We start from the raw sequence: 14,954 nt of genomic DNA, 5'->3' as shown, positions 1-14,954 counted from the left end.
TGAACATGATATGAAACTTGACTTATCATGAACTTGTTCTGAAACTTGACTTAACATGAAAAATACATACTCCACAGTTGTTGTGGCCCCATGTATTCTACGTGTAAATATATACTCCATAGTTGTTGTGACCCCATGTATTCTACACAAACTTGACTTAACATGAAAAATATATACTCCACAATTGTTGTGGCCCCATGTATTCTACGTGTAAATACATACTCCACAGTTGTTGTGGCCCCATGTATTCTACACATCACAATGCAATTAAATACATACTCCACAGTTGTTGTGGCCCCATGTATTCTACGTGTAAATACATACTCCTCAGTTGTTGTGACCCTATGTATTCTACACATCACAATGCAGTTAAATACATACTCCACAGTTGTTGTGGTCACATGTATTCTACGTGTAAATACATACTCCACAGTTGTTGTGGCTCCATGTATTCTACACATCACAATGCAGTTAAATACATACTCCACAGTTGTTGTGGCCCTATGTATTTTACGTGTAAATACATACTCTACAGTTGTTGTGGCCCCATGTATTCTACACGTCACAATTGCTGTGACCCCATACTTCATGTGCCACAGATGTTGTAGACCCCACAAAACTGAATGTACTCAAGATGAAACGTGACTGGAATATGAAATGACTGAAGCCCTGACGTAACATAAAGTGACTTGAACATAACTTGAAATACATGACCAACTTGAGATAGAAACATTTCGTAACATGGCATAACATATAATAGACAACATATTTAACATGACATACTTGCAACAGTGAATATTACATGACTTGACATACATATAATAGATGGCATACTTAGCATGACGTACTTGTAAGGTACAGTAATACATGACAGAATATATTATATAACAAATAAAAATTGATAACAGAATAAATTCTGTACAATAGACAATTACGTGATAATTTGGCATGACATGACATATATGATAACACACATACATACACTGTAGTTCCTTTACTTAGCACACATACACAGTAGACTGCTAGTAAGTTAAAAGTACACATACACGAGGAAATGTAATTAGTGATTCTAAAAGTTAGCACTAAATCACTAATAAATTGAAATATGGAAAATACTAACTTAAAGAGTAAAATTTCCATTTTACTCTCTGCATGTAGAAAAATGACCGTTTTACTCATAACTTAAGGATTTTGGCATATTAACTCCAAAAGTCACCAAAATTTACATGCCTCATGTAAATTTTATCCTCAATTCAAATATCAATTTAGAAAAATTTAAAACTAATCACAACTATTAAAACTCCATAAGGCCGAAATTCTCATATGCTATTTCTATTGATTTTTGTTTCCAACTTATTTTGATTAACCTTTTGATCTATGACTTATAAATATGTGATCTTCAAACCAAACCATCACATAGTTTAAAAAGATATTCTAAAACATATATAAGCTTCTAATTCAAGATCACATGGTTAAAAATTAACTAAAACATCCACACTTTGGTTTATCTGAATATCTCTTTACATAAAATTTCATATTTTTGAAACTAACATCAAATATTTTCAAAATAATAATATAACATGTATATAAGATGCTTAGAATCCTCCAATAAAATTATCAAAGTCATTGGAATAGGTTTAGACCACCAAAGAGTTAAACTTTCTCAAAACAGAAACTGTTTTTCCTCTTCCAGTTTCTAAGTTTCTAAATCTAAGAAAATCTTTCATCAAAACCTTTAATCATGCAAAAATCCTCAACCAATAGTCATATATACATGTTAACAATACTCCATAAAAATTTCGGACTCATATATATCCATTAGCTTGGTCAAAAACTCCAAATTATAACATATTCTCCAGTTTATCTCCCAGAATGACCTTTTTATAGTTTACATAATATTTGACTGACCAAATGATTTTCAAATGAGACAAATAAGATATCCACGTAAATTAGACTAAAAAAGGAACAACTTATATGAAGGAGACTTTATGATAAAATACTTACAAAAACTTCGAAATGGTCGTGCAAAAGAACTCATAAAATCTGTCCGAGAGAGAGTGTTTGATATTTTTTTAATGGAAAGTGTAAATGAAGATAATTTCGTGGGGAGGGGTGGCTGGAGATACTTATGGATGAGATATGGAAGAGATATGGATGAGATATGGAAGAGATATGGATGAGATATGGAGTGAGAGTTAAGTGTATGATTCTCTTACCCGAAGTGAGAGTTAAGTGTGAGACTCTCTTACCTGAAATGAGAGTTAAGTGTAGGACTCTCTTACCCAATAATATCTACGAAATTAGCTTAAAATATTTTTATCCAATAATATCCACAAAATTATTTTTAAATATTTTTATCCAATAATATCTACAGTTTTGAACAGACGTTTCGTCCGAAAATATGAAAAAGTGTTATTGCGCCATAAGACCTTAAATAACCCTCCGAGTCTAATGACACAAATCATAATACATTTTGACACTTCTAACTATCTTCAATAATCAAAAACACACTTCGGATACCATAGTAAATAATAACACTAACTATGTAGTTAGACTAAAACCTATACGATTAATGGATTCGTGAAAACTTATGGGGTCTTCACGAGGTTCCTAAAGCTAATAGAAATTTCACAATTAAATTTCTAGTGGGCTGTTACAATATACATATACATTTATATATATATATTAGCTAATAATATAAGCATATCACTTTTATGACTAAATATATAATATGTAATTTAATTACTTATATCTATATAGTGAATATACTTCATAGGTATATTTTATAATTTGTATAATAATTAGTCTATAAAATTTAATAATTTTATATACTAGTATATGTGAATTATATATGAAATAGATATATGTTATCATATTAAGTGTATGTATTAATAATATATGTAGGTAGACATATAATATATTGTTGTTTTGGATAAATATTAACTAGTTAGATATTAATTATATATAAATTTTTTAATTTAATAGAGGTTTTACTTGTTATATAAATTCAATATTAGTTCTTTTATTTTATTTATTTATTTTCTTAATTATTAAATCTTACTAAAAAAAAACAATTCAAGCTCGAACTCGGCTCGATTCGAATTTGTTTGTGGGACGAGCTCGAGCTCGAGCTCAAACAAAAAATTAAAAAAAAATCTCAAGCTTGAACTCAAGTATTTTGAGTCGAGCCGAACTCGACAAGTCAAAGACCGGTTCGGTTCTATTATAGTCCTATTAGTGATTACTCCCAAAAATTTCCACGAGGCACCATTAATACTTATTGATTTGGAGTTGTAATGTTTTATCATTTATGACCTAATGTTTGTTTGAGAGAGAGATCAATCAGAAAGAGATATGGAAATTGATTATCTACCTCTTTTTATGAAGTGAAAAAGAAAATAGGTTTGCTAATCGAGAACGATAGACAAATCCAAATAACTGGTACCATTTATTTTAATTACTCTTTCTTCCTGAATTTATTATTTACGAATAGTTGTTGGATTTTCAAATCTGGATGGTCATAATACCCTAACGTTTTTGTAAAAATTAAGAGCAGGGCTAGAAACAGGCACAAATATGTGACTGCTCGCGAACTCCACTAACACGTCAGCTATCGTATTAAAAAACAATAAAACAGGAAGATAAAGAAGAAAAGGAGGAAAAAGAGTGGAAGAAGCAGCTTTTTCATTCCATGGTTCTCCCACCACAGGGTCCTTTAGTATTTTCACCCTCTTCAACTTGCAAAAGTAGAAGAAATTTTTTCATTCCAGCGAAAGAAACGAAGTTCCAGAAAATGAAACGCATTGCAAATTTCAACAAATTTTATTATCTTCCTCAGCGTCAGATTTTTCTGTATGAGTCTTTTGTAGGCATAAATCAGATGAAACTCGCATAAATAAGATGAATCTCTTGTAGGACTAGGCCCACTCCAGCTGATAAAGGGAACGAGAATAGGGTTGAAGAAGGGGACGACAGACTGCAGCTGGGAAGGCGACAATGAACTTGATTCTGGGGAAGTTGGCAACGAACTTGATTTGAGAAATAAATCAAATTTTTTTTCGTAAGCACTAAAGGACTCTTCGAAACGTAGATGCATTTTTTCTTCTGTTTATCTTTTCTGTGACTTTAGGATTGGTAAGGAGGTTAGGGATGATGTCACATAAAGAGAGTGTTTGTGAGAGACATCAAGTCACATAAATGTAAAACGTACTGTTTGAAAAAGTCGAACACCTCATTTCACAAGTTTTTAAATGCACCGTTTTATTTATTTCAAAACGGTGCGGACAGGCCTGATTTCGTGCCTGAGTTTAGAGTTTTTAAAAAAGTTTTGCTTATTACTGAGATTTTTTATATGAAAATTTTAAATTTTAAAATTAAATATTATATTTTAATATTATTATTATTTTAAAATTTAAAAAAATATGAAAAAAATTGAATTATTTATTATATTTTATATAAAGATTTAAAAAACTTGTCCTGATAAAATAAAAATTTTATATTTAAAATAAAAATTTTTTGTGAACAAACAATACCTAAAGGAATGACCGTCTGACGTGATATTTGTTTAATATACTAAATATTTGATTTAAAAAAAAAAAAAACGTGATATGTAATGTGGCGCCTTATTTTAGAATTTTTCATGTACGTTAGTCGCTTCCGCAGCCGTCTTGAGCTGACGAACTGGTCGAAGTTTTGCAGCAAAAGCTCAGAGTAGTGCACCGCCACCGACTCTCCCAAGCTATCTCCACTTCCCCCTGCCACAACCCCCAGCTCTCACTCCACACTCGCCTCCTCCTCCTCCATCCTCACTCTTAACTTTTTTTCAAACAGGTAAATTCTTCTTCTTTTCACAATTTCTTGGTTTCTGGCCTACCTAGGGTTCCAAATTTCAACTCTCCCTCTTATTGCTTATGTCTTTCAGTTTCTCTCCTTCCCCTCCCGATCTCACCGATCACAACCGAGCTCTACCCTCATTTTTCTATAGAAAACGGAAATCATGATTTTTATTTATTGATCATGCCTTTGAATGGAATTTAATAGATTGGTATGAAGATGAGTCAGCTCATCATGTTAAATTGGAAAAACTTGGAAGGTTACGTCATTTTTTATTCACTGAAACTATTTTTTTATTGTGTTGGTGATTTTCTCCAGGTTTTCATCAATGGCGGAGGAAAAATTGAATACGGAAGTCCCAATTGAAGAAAATGGGACCCCGGAGCCCGTGAATGGCCATGAAGAGGCATCTGAACCTTCTTTGACATTGGAAAAAGATGAAGGTGATGGGAAAAAACATGAAGATGATGGGAAAAAAGATGATGACGACGGGAAAGGTGATGATTTCTTGTTAGATGAGTCCTTTTTTATACTTGTTTTTTGCTCGCGATTTTATTTGGTTATTGTTTGTATTGCCAGCGGCATACTTCCCATCCTAGAGTAGCCTTTGAACCGGATGACAGAGTGGGTCGTTTGAGCCACTGGTTCAATCGTTGGGTTCCTGATTCGACTGGAGATGATAAATACAGAAAAAAGTTATATAAAGGATAATGTGGAAATAATGAGGAAGTTTTTGCTACGGGAACAATGTTCTCCTATCATATTGTAGTGGGTCCCGCTGGCGAAATGCAGGCTCATTATGCATGTGAGAGGTGGGAGAATTAATCCTGGAGTACTGAATGGTTTTTGGAAAATAAGAGAGAATAATGAAAAACTAGATATTTGTTTAAAGTGAAATATGCAATTTCAGAAATTTCATACAAACAAGTTATTTTACCCTTTTTAGTGTAATTTTAAATATTCACTTCCAAACTTCCAAAGTATTCGGAATGATGCGCGAGCATGATGCATGAGCAAATATGATTTGTGTGGTTATGCATGTACACACAAATTTGCAAGCATGCCTTTTGTATTTAAGAGAAAAAGGTATGGAGCTAACTCGTAATTGATTAGCACAACCCTTCATGTTGACCTGGATTATCCTATAGAAACCATAATAGAAACTGAGCATATGAACAAAATATTTTCTAAATTGTATTTTTTTATTTATAGGGTGATTTAATTCTTTTGTACTGGGAATTTGTTGATGTGTAGCTAATATATGCATTTGACTGCATTATTATTATTTTTTTTTCACAGAAGTTTCAAAGAAAAAGAAGAAGAAAAATAAAAGCAAGTGAGGACCTTATTCTAACTTTTATTGCTCTCTTACTGGTTGAATATTCACTTGAAAATTGCTTATCTTTATTTTTATGCACAGGAAAAAGAAAGAAGTGCCAGAGCAAACTGATCCACCGTCTATTCCTGTTTTCCCTTCTGGTGAGTTTCCTGAGGGTGAGATTCAGCAGTACAAAGACGAGTGAGTATATGTTATTTCTACTAACTTTACTCATTGCTACTAAGCTGTAAGCCAACTAATTTTGTTTGGCTATCTTTATTCGATGAAAAATATGCTCATAGTAGTGGCAATATACAGAAAGTAACCTTATTTTTGTTCATTTAGTTCAGAGTTCTATGCATACATGTGTTTGTATGTGTTTATATGGTGGGTTGTCAAGCATCTTTACCCTATGCTTTTCAATCATAATATTCTGAAATTGCTACTTCATGATTTTTGGTTTCATTTATATTTGGCGGTTGTAAATGCAAATGTTTTCACCCATCAAAAAACATTTGTAAATCCTGAGATATTGGTACTTAAAGTTGGTGGTTGTATATCAGTAACCTATGGAGGACCACATCTGAAGAGAAGAGGGAATTGGAGCGCCTTGAAAAACCATTATACAATTCAGTTCGCCGAGCTGCTGAAGTTCATCGTCAGGTAGCAATTTGTTATCATATGTACATGCATTTCTGCTCAAACTGAAAAAAAGAAATATTTATTATGTCAAGGTCCGGAAAACTTAATTTTTTTATCAGAGGATTTTATTGATGATATAAATAGGCATAGCCCAAGTACGCAGAAAACTTGAAATTTATAGACAAACCAGTCTTTTAGGAACTGTGTCAGACTGACTGGTTCAAGCTATTGAATTTTGAATTGATCTCATTTCTGGTTTGGTTCCCTTGAACCCCTCTATTTATTTGAATTGGATCGAACTGGAATGAACCAGTCAACGAACTGGTAACTGGTCCAATTGTAGATATTTCTATCAATTTTTATGAAATGAAACCCTAGGGGTTGGCTCAAGTGGTAAAGGCCTTGAGCTTGGAAGTATGCTCCCCCCAGGTCTAACGTTCATATCCCCTTGAGTGCAAATAATCTCTAGGGGCCATCAGACTGGAGAAGTTTTCCTTTGAATCATCCGAGGTGCATTTGCGGGAAACTCGTTGCCAAGGGCCTGTGTACCCCCGGGATTATTAGGGATGCTGTTCCTGGACATCCACTGCCAATAAAAAAAACAAAAAAAACAAAAAAAAAAAGAAATTGAAATGGAATTTACTTATTAAAAAAAAATTGAAATAGAAATCACATTCGATAATTTCAAATGCTCTCTCTCTAAATGAAGATGGGTTTTTTTTTTTTTAATATTCTTCATTATGGTTCACTTATCGGTTTTTCAAAAAATTGCATTGAGTTGAGGGTTGTAAGTTGTGATTAGGTTCGGAAATACATCAAAGGTATTTTGAAGCCTGGAATGTTGATGACTGACCTTTGTGAGACATTGGAGAATACAGTCCGTAAGCTGATATCTGAAAATGGTCTGCAAGCAGGCATTGCTTTCCCTACTGGATGCTCCCTGAACTGGTAAACATTTTTAATTCCGATATATGAGAGAAGTTTAATGATTTTAATTCTATTCATAGAATTTCATTTGTAGTCTATGCTCTTTTCCTTTGTCAGGGTTGCTGCTCATTGGACCCCAAATACAGGAGATAAGACTGTGCTTCATTACGATGATGTGATGAAGTTGGATTTTGGAACTCATATTGATGGTACTACTTCTTCGACTACATCCTTCTCTGATTATCTCAGTTTGTCTAACTTGTCTATGTCGGTAGAATTATACCCTTTGGTGCAGTTTACTGCAATTTTTCTTGGCTGCTGTTATCAGTCATGATTTATTGATTAGTATGCAGGGTATATAGTTGACTCTGCATTTACAGTGGCATTCAATCCTATGTTTGATCCGCTTCTTGAAGCTTCTCGTGAAGCAACCAATACAGGTATCAAGGTACTGTATGTTCACTGATGAATTCCATTGGCGAATGACTGGGAGATGTATGATATTAAAATTTCTCTCTGGCTTCCTATATTCATGTTTGTTATCCCTATTAAATGAAAATTGGTCTGTGGATCATTCTTGTATGTTTGCTGCATTAATTTAGCTTCTATCACTGACAAGAAGGATATTGATTAAGATTGTTCTCAACTTGTTTGTGATATAAGATGAAGCCAACAGATGTAATTTAGTTTAAGTTAAGATGCTGAGAGGGAGGGGATAGTAAGGCTGATGATGACAGCTCAAATTTGACATCCCAAAATTGTTCCAAGTAAATTCTAATAAGATGTTACTGCTGATAATGGTTGGATGTATGGAAGTGTTTAAACTATCCAGTCTTTCTATTTTTTCCTCTTTTCATGTCTTTATGTAATTTATTTTGATGTCATAAATAACATATAAATGGCTTTTCTTTCGGGTTGTGTTTCATATGCTCACTGCAATGCGCCCTTTACTAATTCTGAAAGTCATTAATACCAACATCACAGATTACTGTGTTACTGATGGTCGTTAATTGCTTAGGAATGTGGAATTGATGTACGACTTTGTGATGTTGGGGCTGCAATTCAAGAGGTGATGGAATCATATGAGGTTGAAATTAATGGAAAGGTGTATCAAGGTACAACAATGGTGGACAGTTTTTTAGTTGTCAGATTTTTGTATCTTGATTGGTTTGTTTATAAATATTTATTTTACTTGCACCATATTTATGGATAATTTGCTAGAATCTTCTTTTCTCTTTGTCCTTCTCCAAGCTTTGGACCTTTATTATTGGGGATAGCAAAATAGACAACAAGCCACTAACTCAAAGAATGTTTGCAAACAGCCTGCAACTTTTTAAAATCGTATGTACCTAGGAGAATCTCCACTACTTGTGGCCTAAAACTCATAAAGACTTCCAGTAATGGATTGCAAATAGTGGTGTACTCATATTTAATCAAGGCACGCAACCAGTTCCACCTTGTGTATCTTTTATATTGAGTGACCTTTTGGAATGAAATATCTTCGTTGTTGATTCAGCATTGTAAAGCACATGTTATATAGGTTGACATGTAAGACTTTGGCAATTGTTGGCAGTTAAAGAGTATCCGAAACTTGAATGGACATAGCATTGGGCGCTATCAGATCCATGCTGGGAAATCTGTCCCCATCCTGAAAGGAGGGGAGCAGACAAAAATGGAAGAGGGTGAATTTTTCGCAATAGAAACTTTTGCATCAACTGGTAATACTTTGGTTGTGATTGATATCTGACAGAAAATAGATAGCAGTTGGTGCACACTGGCCTGCAGTGCAATTAATCATTTGTTATGTTCAGGAAAAGGATATGTCAGAGAAGATCTAGAATGCAGCCATTACATGAAAGATTTTGAAGCAGTCCATATACCATTGCGGTTGGCCCGGGCAAAGCAACTCTTGGCTACAATTAACAAGAACTTCTCCACATTGGCCTTCTGCAGACGGTATTTGGACCGCCTGGGGGAGACTAAATACCTTATGGCGCTGAAGAATTTATGTGACACTGGCATTCTGCAGGTACTTGTCACCAATTGGCTTGTATATGCCTTTTTTTTTTTTTGGGGGGGAGAGAGGAGGGTTGGGCCGCTTGTGTAAGATAAGCTTTATTAATGATCAAAACATATCGAGGCTTGTGTATGAAGATATGATTATACCACACAATAATGTGTATAGACTAGGAAATTATTGTTATGTAGCATGCTTATACTTAAAATAATCATACTCACCTCTTGTTTTTGGCAGCCATGTCCACGGTCCACCTCTCTGTGATGTTAAGGGCAGCTATGTATCTCAGTTCGAGCATACCATCTTACTTCGGCCAACCTGTAAAGAGGTCATATCCAGGGGTGATGACTATTGATGGGGAGACATCAATTTTGGCACTGAATGAATATCTGGATTTTATGTTCCAAGTCTGTAAAATGTCTCGTTGTTTATTTATTTATTTACCGTGTTTGTTTCTTAACTTAAAACGCTTAAATGAACTTGCAGAAAGTAAATAATACAGTTCGTTAGGTATTTGACACCCAATTCAGAGTGAAACTATAACCGATAGTAGGCACTCTCAAGAGTCGAGATGCCTGTTATTCATTTGTATCCTCTATTCCCCCCCACCTCGTTATATTATCGAATTAAATCAGAGCTTGAAGTCGAAAAGAGGGCCTGTTTTCTGCATTTACCAGACCGTCTAAAAATGTATTCATTTTGACGATTTGACGAGCTGGGTAAATAGATGATGCAATCCTAGAGCGGTCGGTCTTAGTACGACTGTTTTCAACGTTTCGTTCTGAAAATTATTCTATAACAACGCTACCAGCCTGTCCACCACTTCAACTATCTTTTTTTTTTTTAATAAGTAATAATATTATTGAAGAAATAGCCATAAGCCATACAAATGATAAACCTACAACTTTCAGAAAACAAAAAGACAGCAACCCAGAAAATTAAAACAGGTTCAGAAAATTATCCGCCTTTAGCCAAAAAATCCAAAGTACTCGAGAAAAAATCCCTAAGATCTTCCAAAAAGCATTCTTTATCTTCAAAACATCTCCTATTAATAGATATACCATCTTTGATATATCTATGATATAATAGATATACCTTCGATCAAAATAGCGCCCTCAAAAAAGCAATTTAAACTATAGATGTTGAGATGATAGATTACTTAAGACTAACCAAACACAGCCTTAGTGAGCGTCTACGGGACATTCTTGCCAAAAGAAGAAAAAAAAAAAAAAAACAGTAGTATCATATTTCCACCACAAAACACCTAGGCTAAACCATCAACTGATTTTCATATAAATTATTCGTCTCCATTATATATCAAAACTAGACCTGCTCTGCTCTGCTCTCTCGGTACAACACCTTATTCATATTCTATTATTATGAAGTATGGTCTGAAAAACGAGAGCGTAAAAATAGATCTCCGTCAACAAAAAGAAACTTCAACGGTGGATCAAGAGGATTTGGAACAACTCTTGCCATCTTGAACTCTCCCATTCAAAAAAATATTAACTATAAAGCCTATATGGCATAGGAACAAAATCAGGATTGAAACCTGATGAAGAAATTTATGTCAAGTACAGCGTAGTTTGAATGTTGCCTACCATGGAAGAACTAAATATGAGATAGGTACCCAAAAACATTTCCCTCATGCGCCGTTTCAATTTTTATGAACCCTCATAGACAAAACCCAACCAATTATACTGCATTTTTCTTGTTTCTAAAGCTCTCCTTCAGCAATGTAAATTTCTTCTTGCACTGGTTCACAGTCTTCCCAGGCACCGCTGCTGCAACTCGTTCCCAGCGCTGATTGGCTTCCTTTGGGAAAGTTTTTAAAGCCTGAACCAGTGCCCTTTCTTGTACAGCAGACCACACATCTTGCTCTGAACTCGACGAAACCCCATTTGCCACAGTTGAATCAGAAGCATTCTGGTTCTTTGTGCTTCTAGTTAAGGACCCTTCCGAACTATTGTTCTTTAGAGCACTGTTTTCAGAACCCTGACTTGTCGATACCCCTTCTATTTCCTCTCTAGTTGTAAGTGGAGATGCAATGGACGGTGCAGGTTTTCTCTTCTCAATAAATGAATCAAATGCTTTGGCAGCGTCAGGCTTCTGGAGAAGAACTGTTTTGGTTGCCTTCAGAATTTCTTCCACAGATCTACCTGTTCCAATGTATTCTGAAACAACCTCCCACCTACGAGATATTCCTTTGGGATACTTCTGCATACCCTTTTTCAAAAGCTCAATTTCTTCTTTGCTCCAAGGTTTCTCCTTCTTCTCAAAACTGTTTAATGAGACATTACCGTTGGACTCTACTGTACCATTCTGCTGTTGAGTTTGTCCATGTTCTTTCTTACCCTCAGAATCATTTTTATATCCATCTACATCTCTGAGAACTTTTGCAAGCACTATTCCCTCTTTCCCCTCCATCATGTCACATAAAGTCCTTAGCTGCTTGATATCAAGTGACATACAAAGACTTTCAACATCATCCTCAGAAAGATCAAGCAAATGCTGTGATACAACAGGCCTTGAAAGTGTTCGAAGACGAGCCCTTTCTTTGCGTAGGAGTTTCTTCTCCTTCTCTTTCTCCTTCTTTTGCTGTGAAGCCACTTCTGCAGCTCGTCTTTCCTCCTCCTCTTTCTGACGTCTCTCCTCTTCAGCTATCCTAGCAGCTTCTTCCTCCTGCAACTTCTTTGCAAGAAACTTAGCCTCCTTTTTCCTCTGCTTCTCAGCTCTCTCCGCTTCCTTTCTCCTCAGTATTCTTGGGTCTCTTTTATAGGCATTGTCAACAAGTATACGTATCCGTGTACATTCTTCCTTCCTAGCCTTTTCTGTGAGTTTTGCATTCTGCCTCTCCATCCACCGCTTATGGTCACGAGACTCAGCTTGCTCCAAATCAAACTCATCAGCATGTGGGAATTCTCTCCAACTTTTAAAGGTATACCAAAAGTTATAGAAACTATCCACTTCTTTTAACAGAGTATTCTCATCACCTAAAAATGGGACTGGCTGGTTAACAGACCACCTCCCGTTTCTCAAAAAAGCTGGACCAAACACCTTGAAGAAGTCCTGTGGGGCACAGTCAGTGGGAATGTCATCATCAAACTCATCTGTCGAGTCATATATTCTTCTCCTCACGGGATCAATTAACACCTCATATGCTTCCTGGATGGACTTAAAATGGTTTTCTATTTCATCCTTCTTTGCTTGTTTTGCGTCCTCTGTTTCCTCAGCAAGAAGAAGAGCAGCCTGTTTGTCAGGATGATGCTTCAGAGCAGTCTCACGGTAGCTTTTTCTTATCTGCTCCTCAGTGGCAAGATATCTTAAATGGCTCAAACCCAATAATGCATAGTGATCTTGTTGCTTCGCTCCAGCACCAGATTTCTTTTTTCCTTTGCTGCTATATGAATCAGATGATGGCACATATGTCTGGCCCTTATCATCAACTACCTTTTGATCATCACCATCTGCCTCTTTCTCCTCACAACCAAGGAGCCTGAGAGCAGCAGCATGGAAAGCATGCCCAGCAGGTTCGTACCTTAGAGCCTTGACAGGAAGGCAATTCGAATAGACATAGATTGGCTGTCCATCTACGATCTCTTCTGAGTATGAAATCAACCGAAACTTCGTACAGACAGCCATGAATGTCAAAAAAGCCAATATCAATATGCGGGACTAGCTACACTTCAGTTCAGAACCGTACCCCGTTTGATCAGAATTTAAACAATTTCCAACTGCAATAGAAAGAAAGTTTATCAATCAAAACTTTTCACGCTTAGCACATAAAATACATGATGCATAAGCTACTATAGTGCAGAGAAAATAATACTTTAGCAGTTTAGTAGCTTCACGAGAACATGAAAATATATTGGTGGCATAAGGCATGAGTTTGATGGGGGCAAGTACTGAGCAACAAAAAGTGTAAGGCATGTCCATTAGAAAATCCAACCGATGGAAAAATTATGAAACTCGTGATCCTACCAAGGATCATTGAGCAATGAAGATTAATATTGCGGATTGAAAAAAAGACCCTAAAAAGTTTAAGACTAGCATTCTTAGCACCTAGCATATATGCATGTGAACATATCAATATTGGACAAAAGGTGAAGCCGTCTCTATTGAATAAAAAAATACAATCAAAACTAGAAGCATAAAAACTAAGTACACAAATCGATGAAATATCAGGGAAAGAATATGCATTATCTAAGAATATCTAATAAAAATTCAAGTAAAAAAAAAAAAAAGCAGCCAGTTAAGATCAAACATAAACTAAATAAAAACAATCTGATTCTCTATTTGGTCGGTTCCATGCCATATTTCTGGTCATATGTATCTTGCATGCATCGGGGTCCGCCGCCCACAGGGTGGATTAACTCGACCAAAAAGGGGAAGGGAAAAAGAAGAAGAAGCAGAAGAGCAACAACAACAACAAGATTAAAGTGAGAATGAAAAAGTAAACTAAAGCAAACATACCTTCCGAGAAATCGAGAGGGTGAAAGATTGAGTCTTTGCCCTTTGTAGGGCTTTTCAGATGATCGGGATTGAGAGTTTCAGCGTCCGTCTCTCATAATAACAATCTGAGGGGGGCAAGAGATGGCTTTATTTTGCCCTAATGAAAACGAGTCGGACTATTTACTTTAGGGCTCTCTCTGATATTTTGGGTCTGTTTCGGAGCATTTTGAAGTTGGCCCAGCTTACTTATATAAGAGAAAAATGTCCTCAGATATTTCACGTTTCAATACAAATAAATTTAAATTAATATTCATTAAAATAGAAGATTGACTAAATCTGTAAATCTGGTACACTTGATATTAAAAAAATAACATATTATAATTTTTATGTGAATATTAAATTTAAAATTTTTTATTAAAAAGATTACATGTCTTAAGATTATATAAATAATTTTTCAAAATAAAAGATTCATTAGTGAATTATTATAAAAACTCTTTTCTCAAATTGGTAGAATATATTTAATAAATTATTTATATGATATAATTTAATTTTAAAATTTACCAAAGAAATCTTATAATTCAAATAATATGAATGGTAAACTCGGAATAAAATAACTCCAACCGATAGTAATCATGGGTTTGGGAAAATTGGATCAATACTACAATTTAATATTTAATATTTATTTTTATTGTAATTTAAAATTTTAAACTAGTTTTAATATTTTATCAATATAATATTTATTTTATTCAAATTAAGAAATAATAT

At 34.8% G+C, this 14,954-nt stretch overlaps 1 protein-coding gene and 1 pseudogene across 1 annotated transcript; one reads left to right on the top strand and one right to left on the bottom strand.

The window, feature by feature from the left end:
- The first annotated feature begins 4,617 nt into the window (after nucleotides 1-4,617).
- Nucleotides 4,618-10,262, top strand: LOC122313197 (annotated as a pseudogene).
- A 934-nt stretch (nucleotides 10,263-11,196) lies between these two features.
- LOC122313196 (dnaJ homolog subfamily C member 2-like) lies at nucleotides 11,197-14,407 on the bottom strand. The gene is made up of 2 exons (XM_043127975.1): nucleotides 14,211-14,407; nucleotides 11,197-13,471 (listed from the first exon to the last, which is right to left on the bottom strand). Exon 2 carries the CDS (start codon nucleotides 13,377-13,379, stop codon nucleotides 11,433-11,435), a length of 1,947 nt encoding a protein of 648 aa, XP_042983909.1. The 5' UTR covers nucleotides 13,380-13,471; nucleotides 14,211-14,407; the 3' UTR covers nucleotides 11,197-11,432.
- Nucleotides 14,408-14,954: the final 547 nt, after the last annotated feature.

Source organism: Carya illinoinensis, chromosome 6 (genome assembly GCF_018687715.1).
Source record: "Carya illinoinensis cultivar Pawnee chromosome 6, C.illinoinensisPawnee_v1, whole genome shotgun sequence".
Taxonomy (NCBI): Eukaryota; Viridiplantae; Streptophyta; class Magnoliopsida; order Fagales; family Juglandaceae; genus Carya; species Carya illinoinensis.
Note: the sequence above shows the minus strand (reverse complement) of the source record. Positions and strands in the feature narration are given on the sequence as shown.

Excerpts from the sequence above, each read along its gene's own strand:
- LOC122313196 (XM_043127975.1), bottom strand. The coding sequence starts at position 13,379 with ATGGCTGTCTGTACGAAGTTTCGGTTGATTTCATACTCAGAAGAGATC.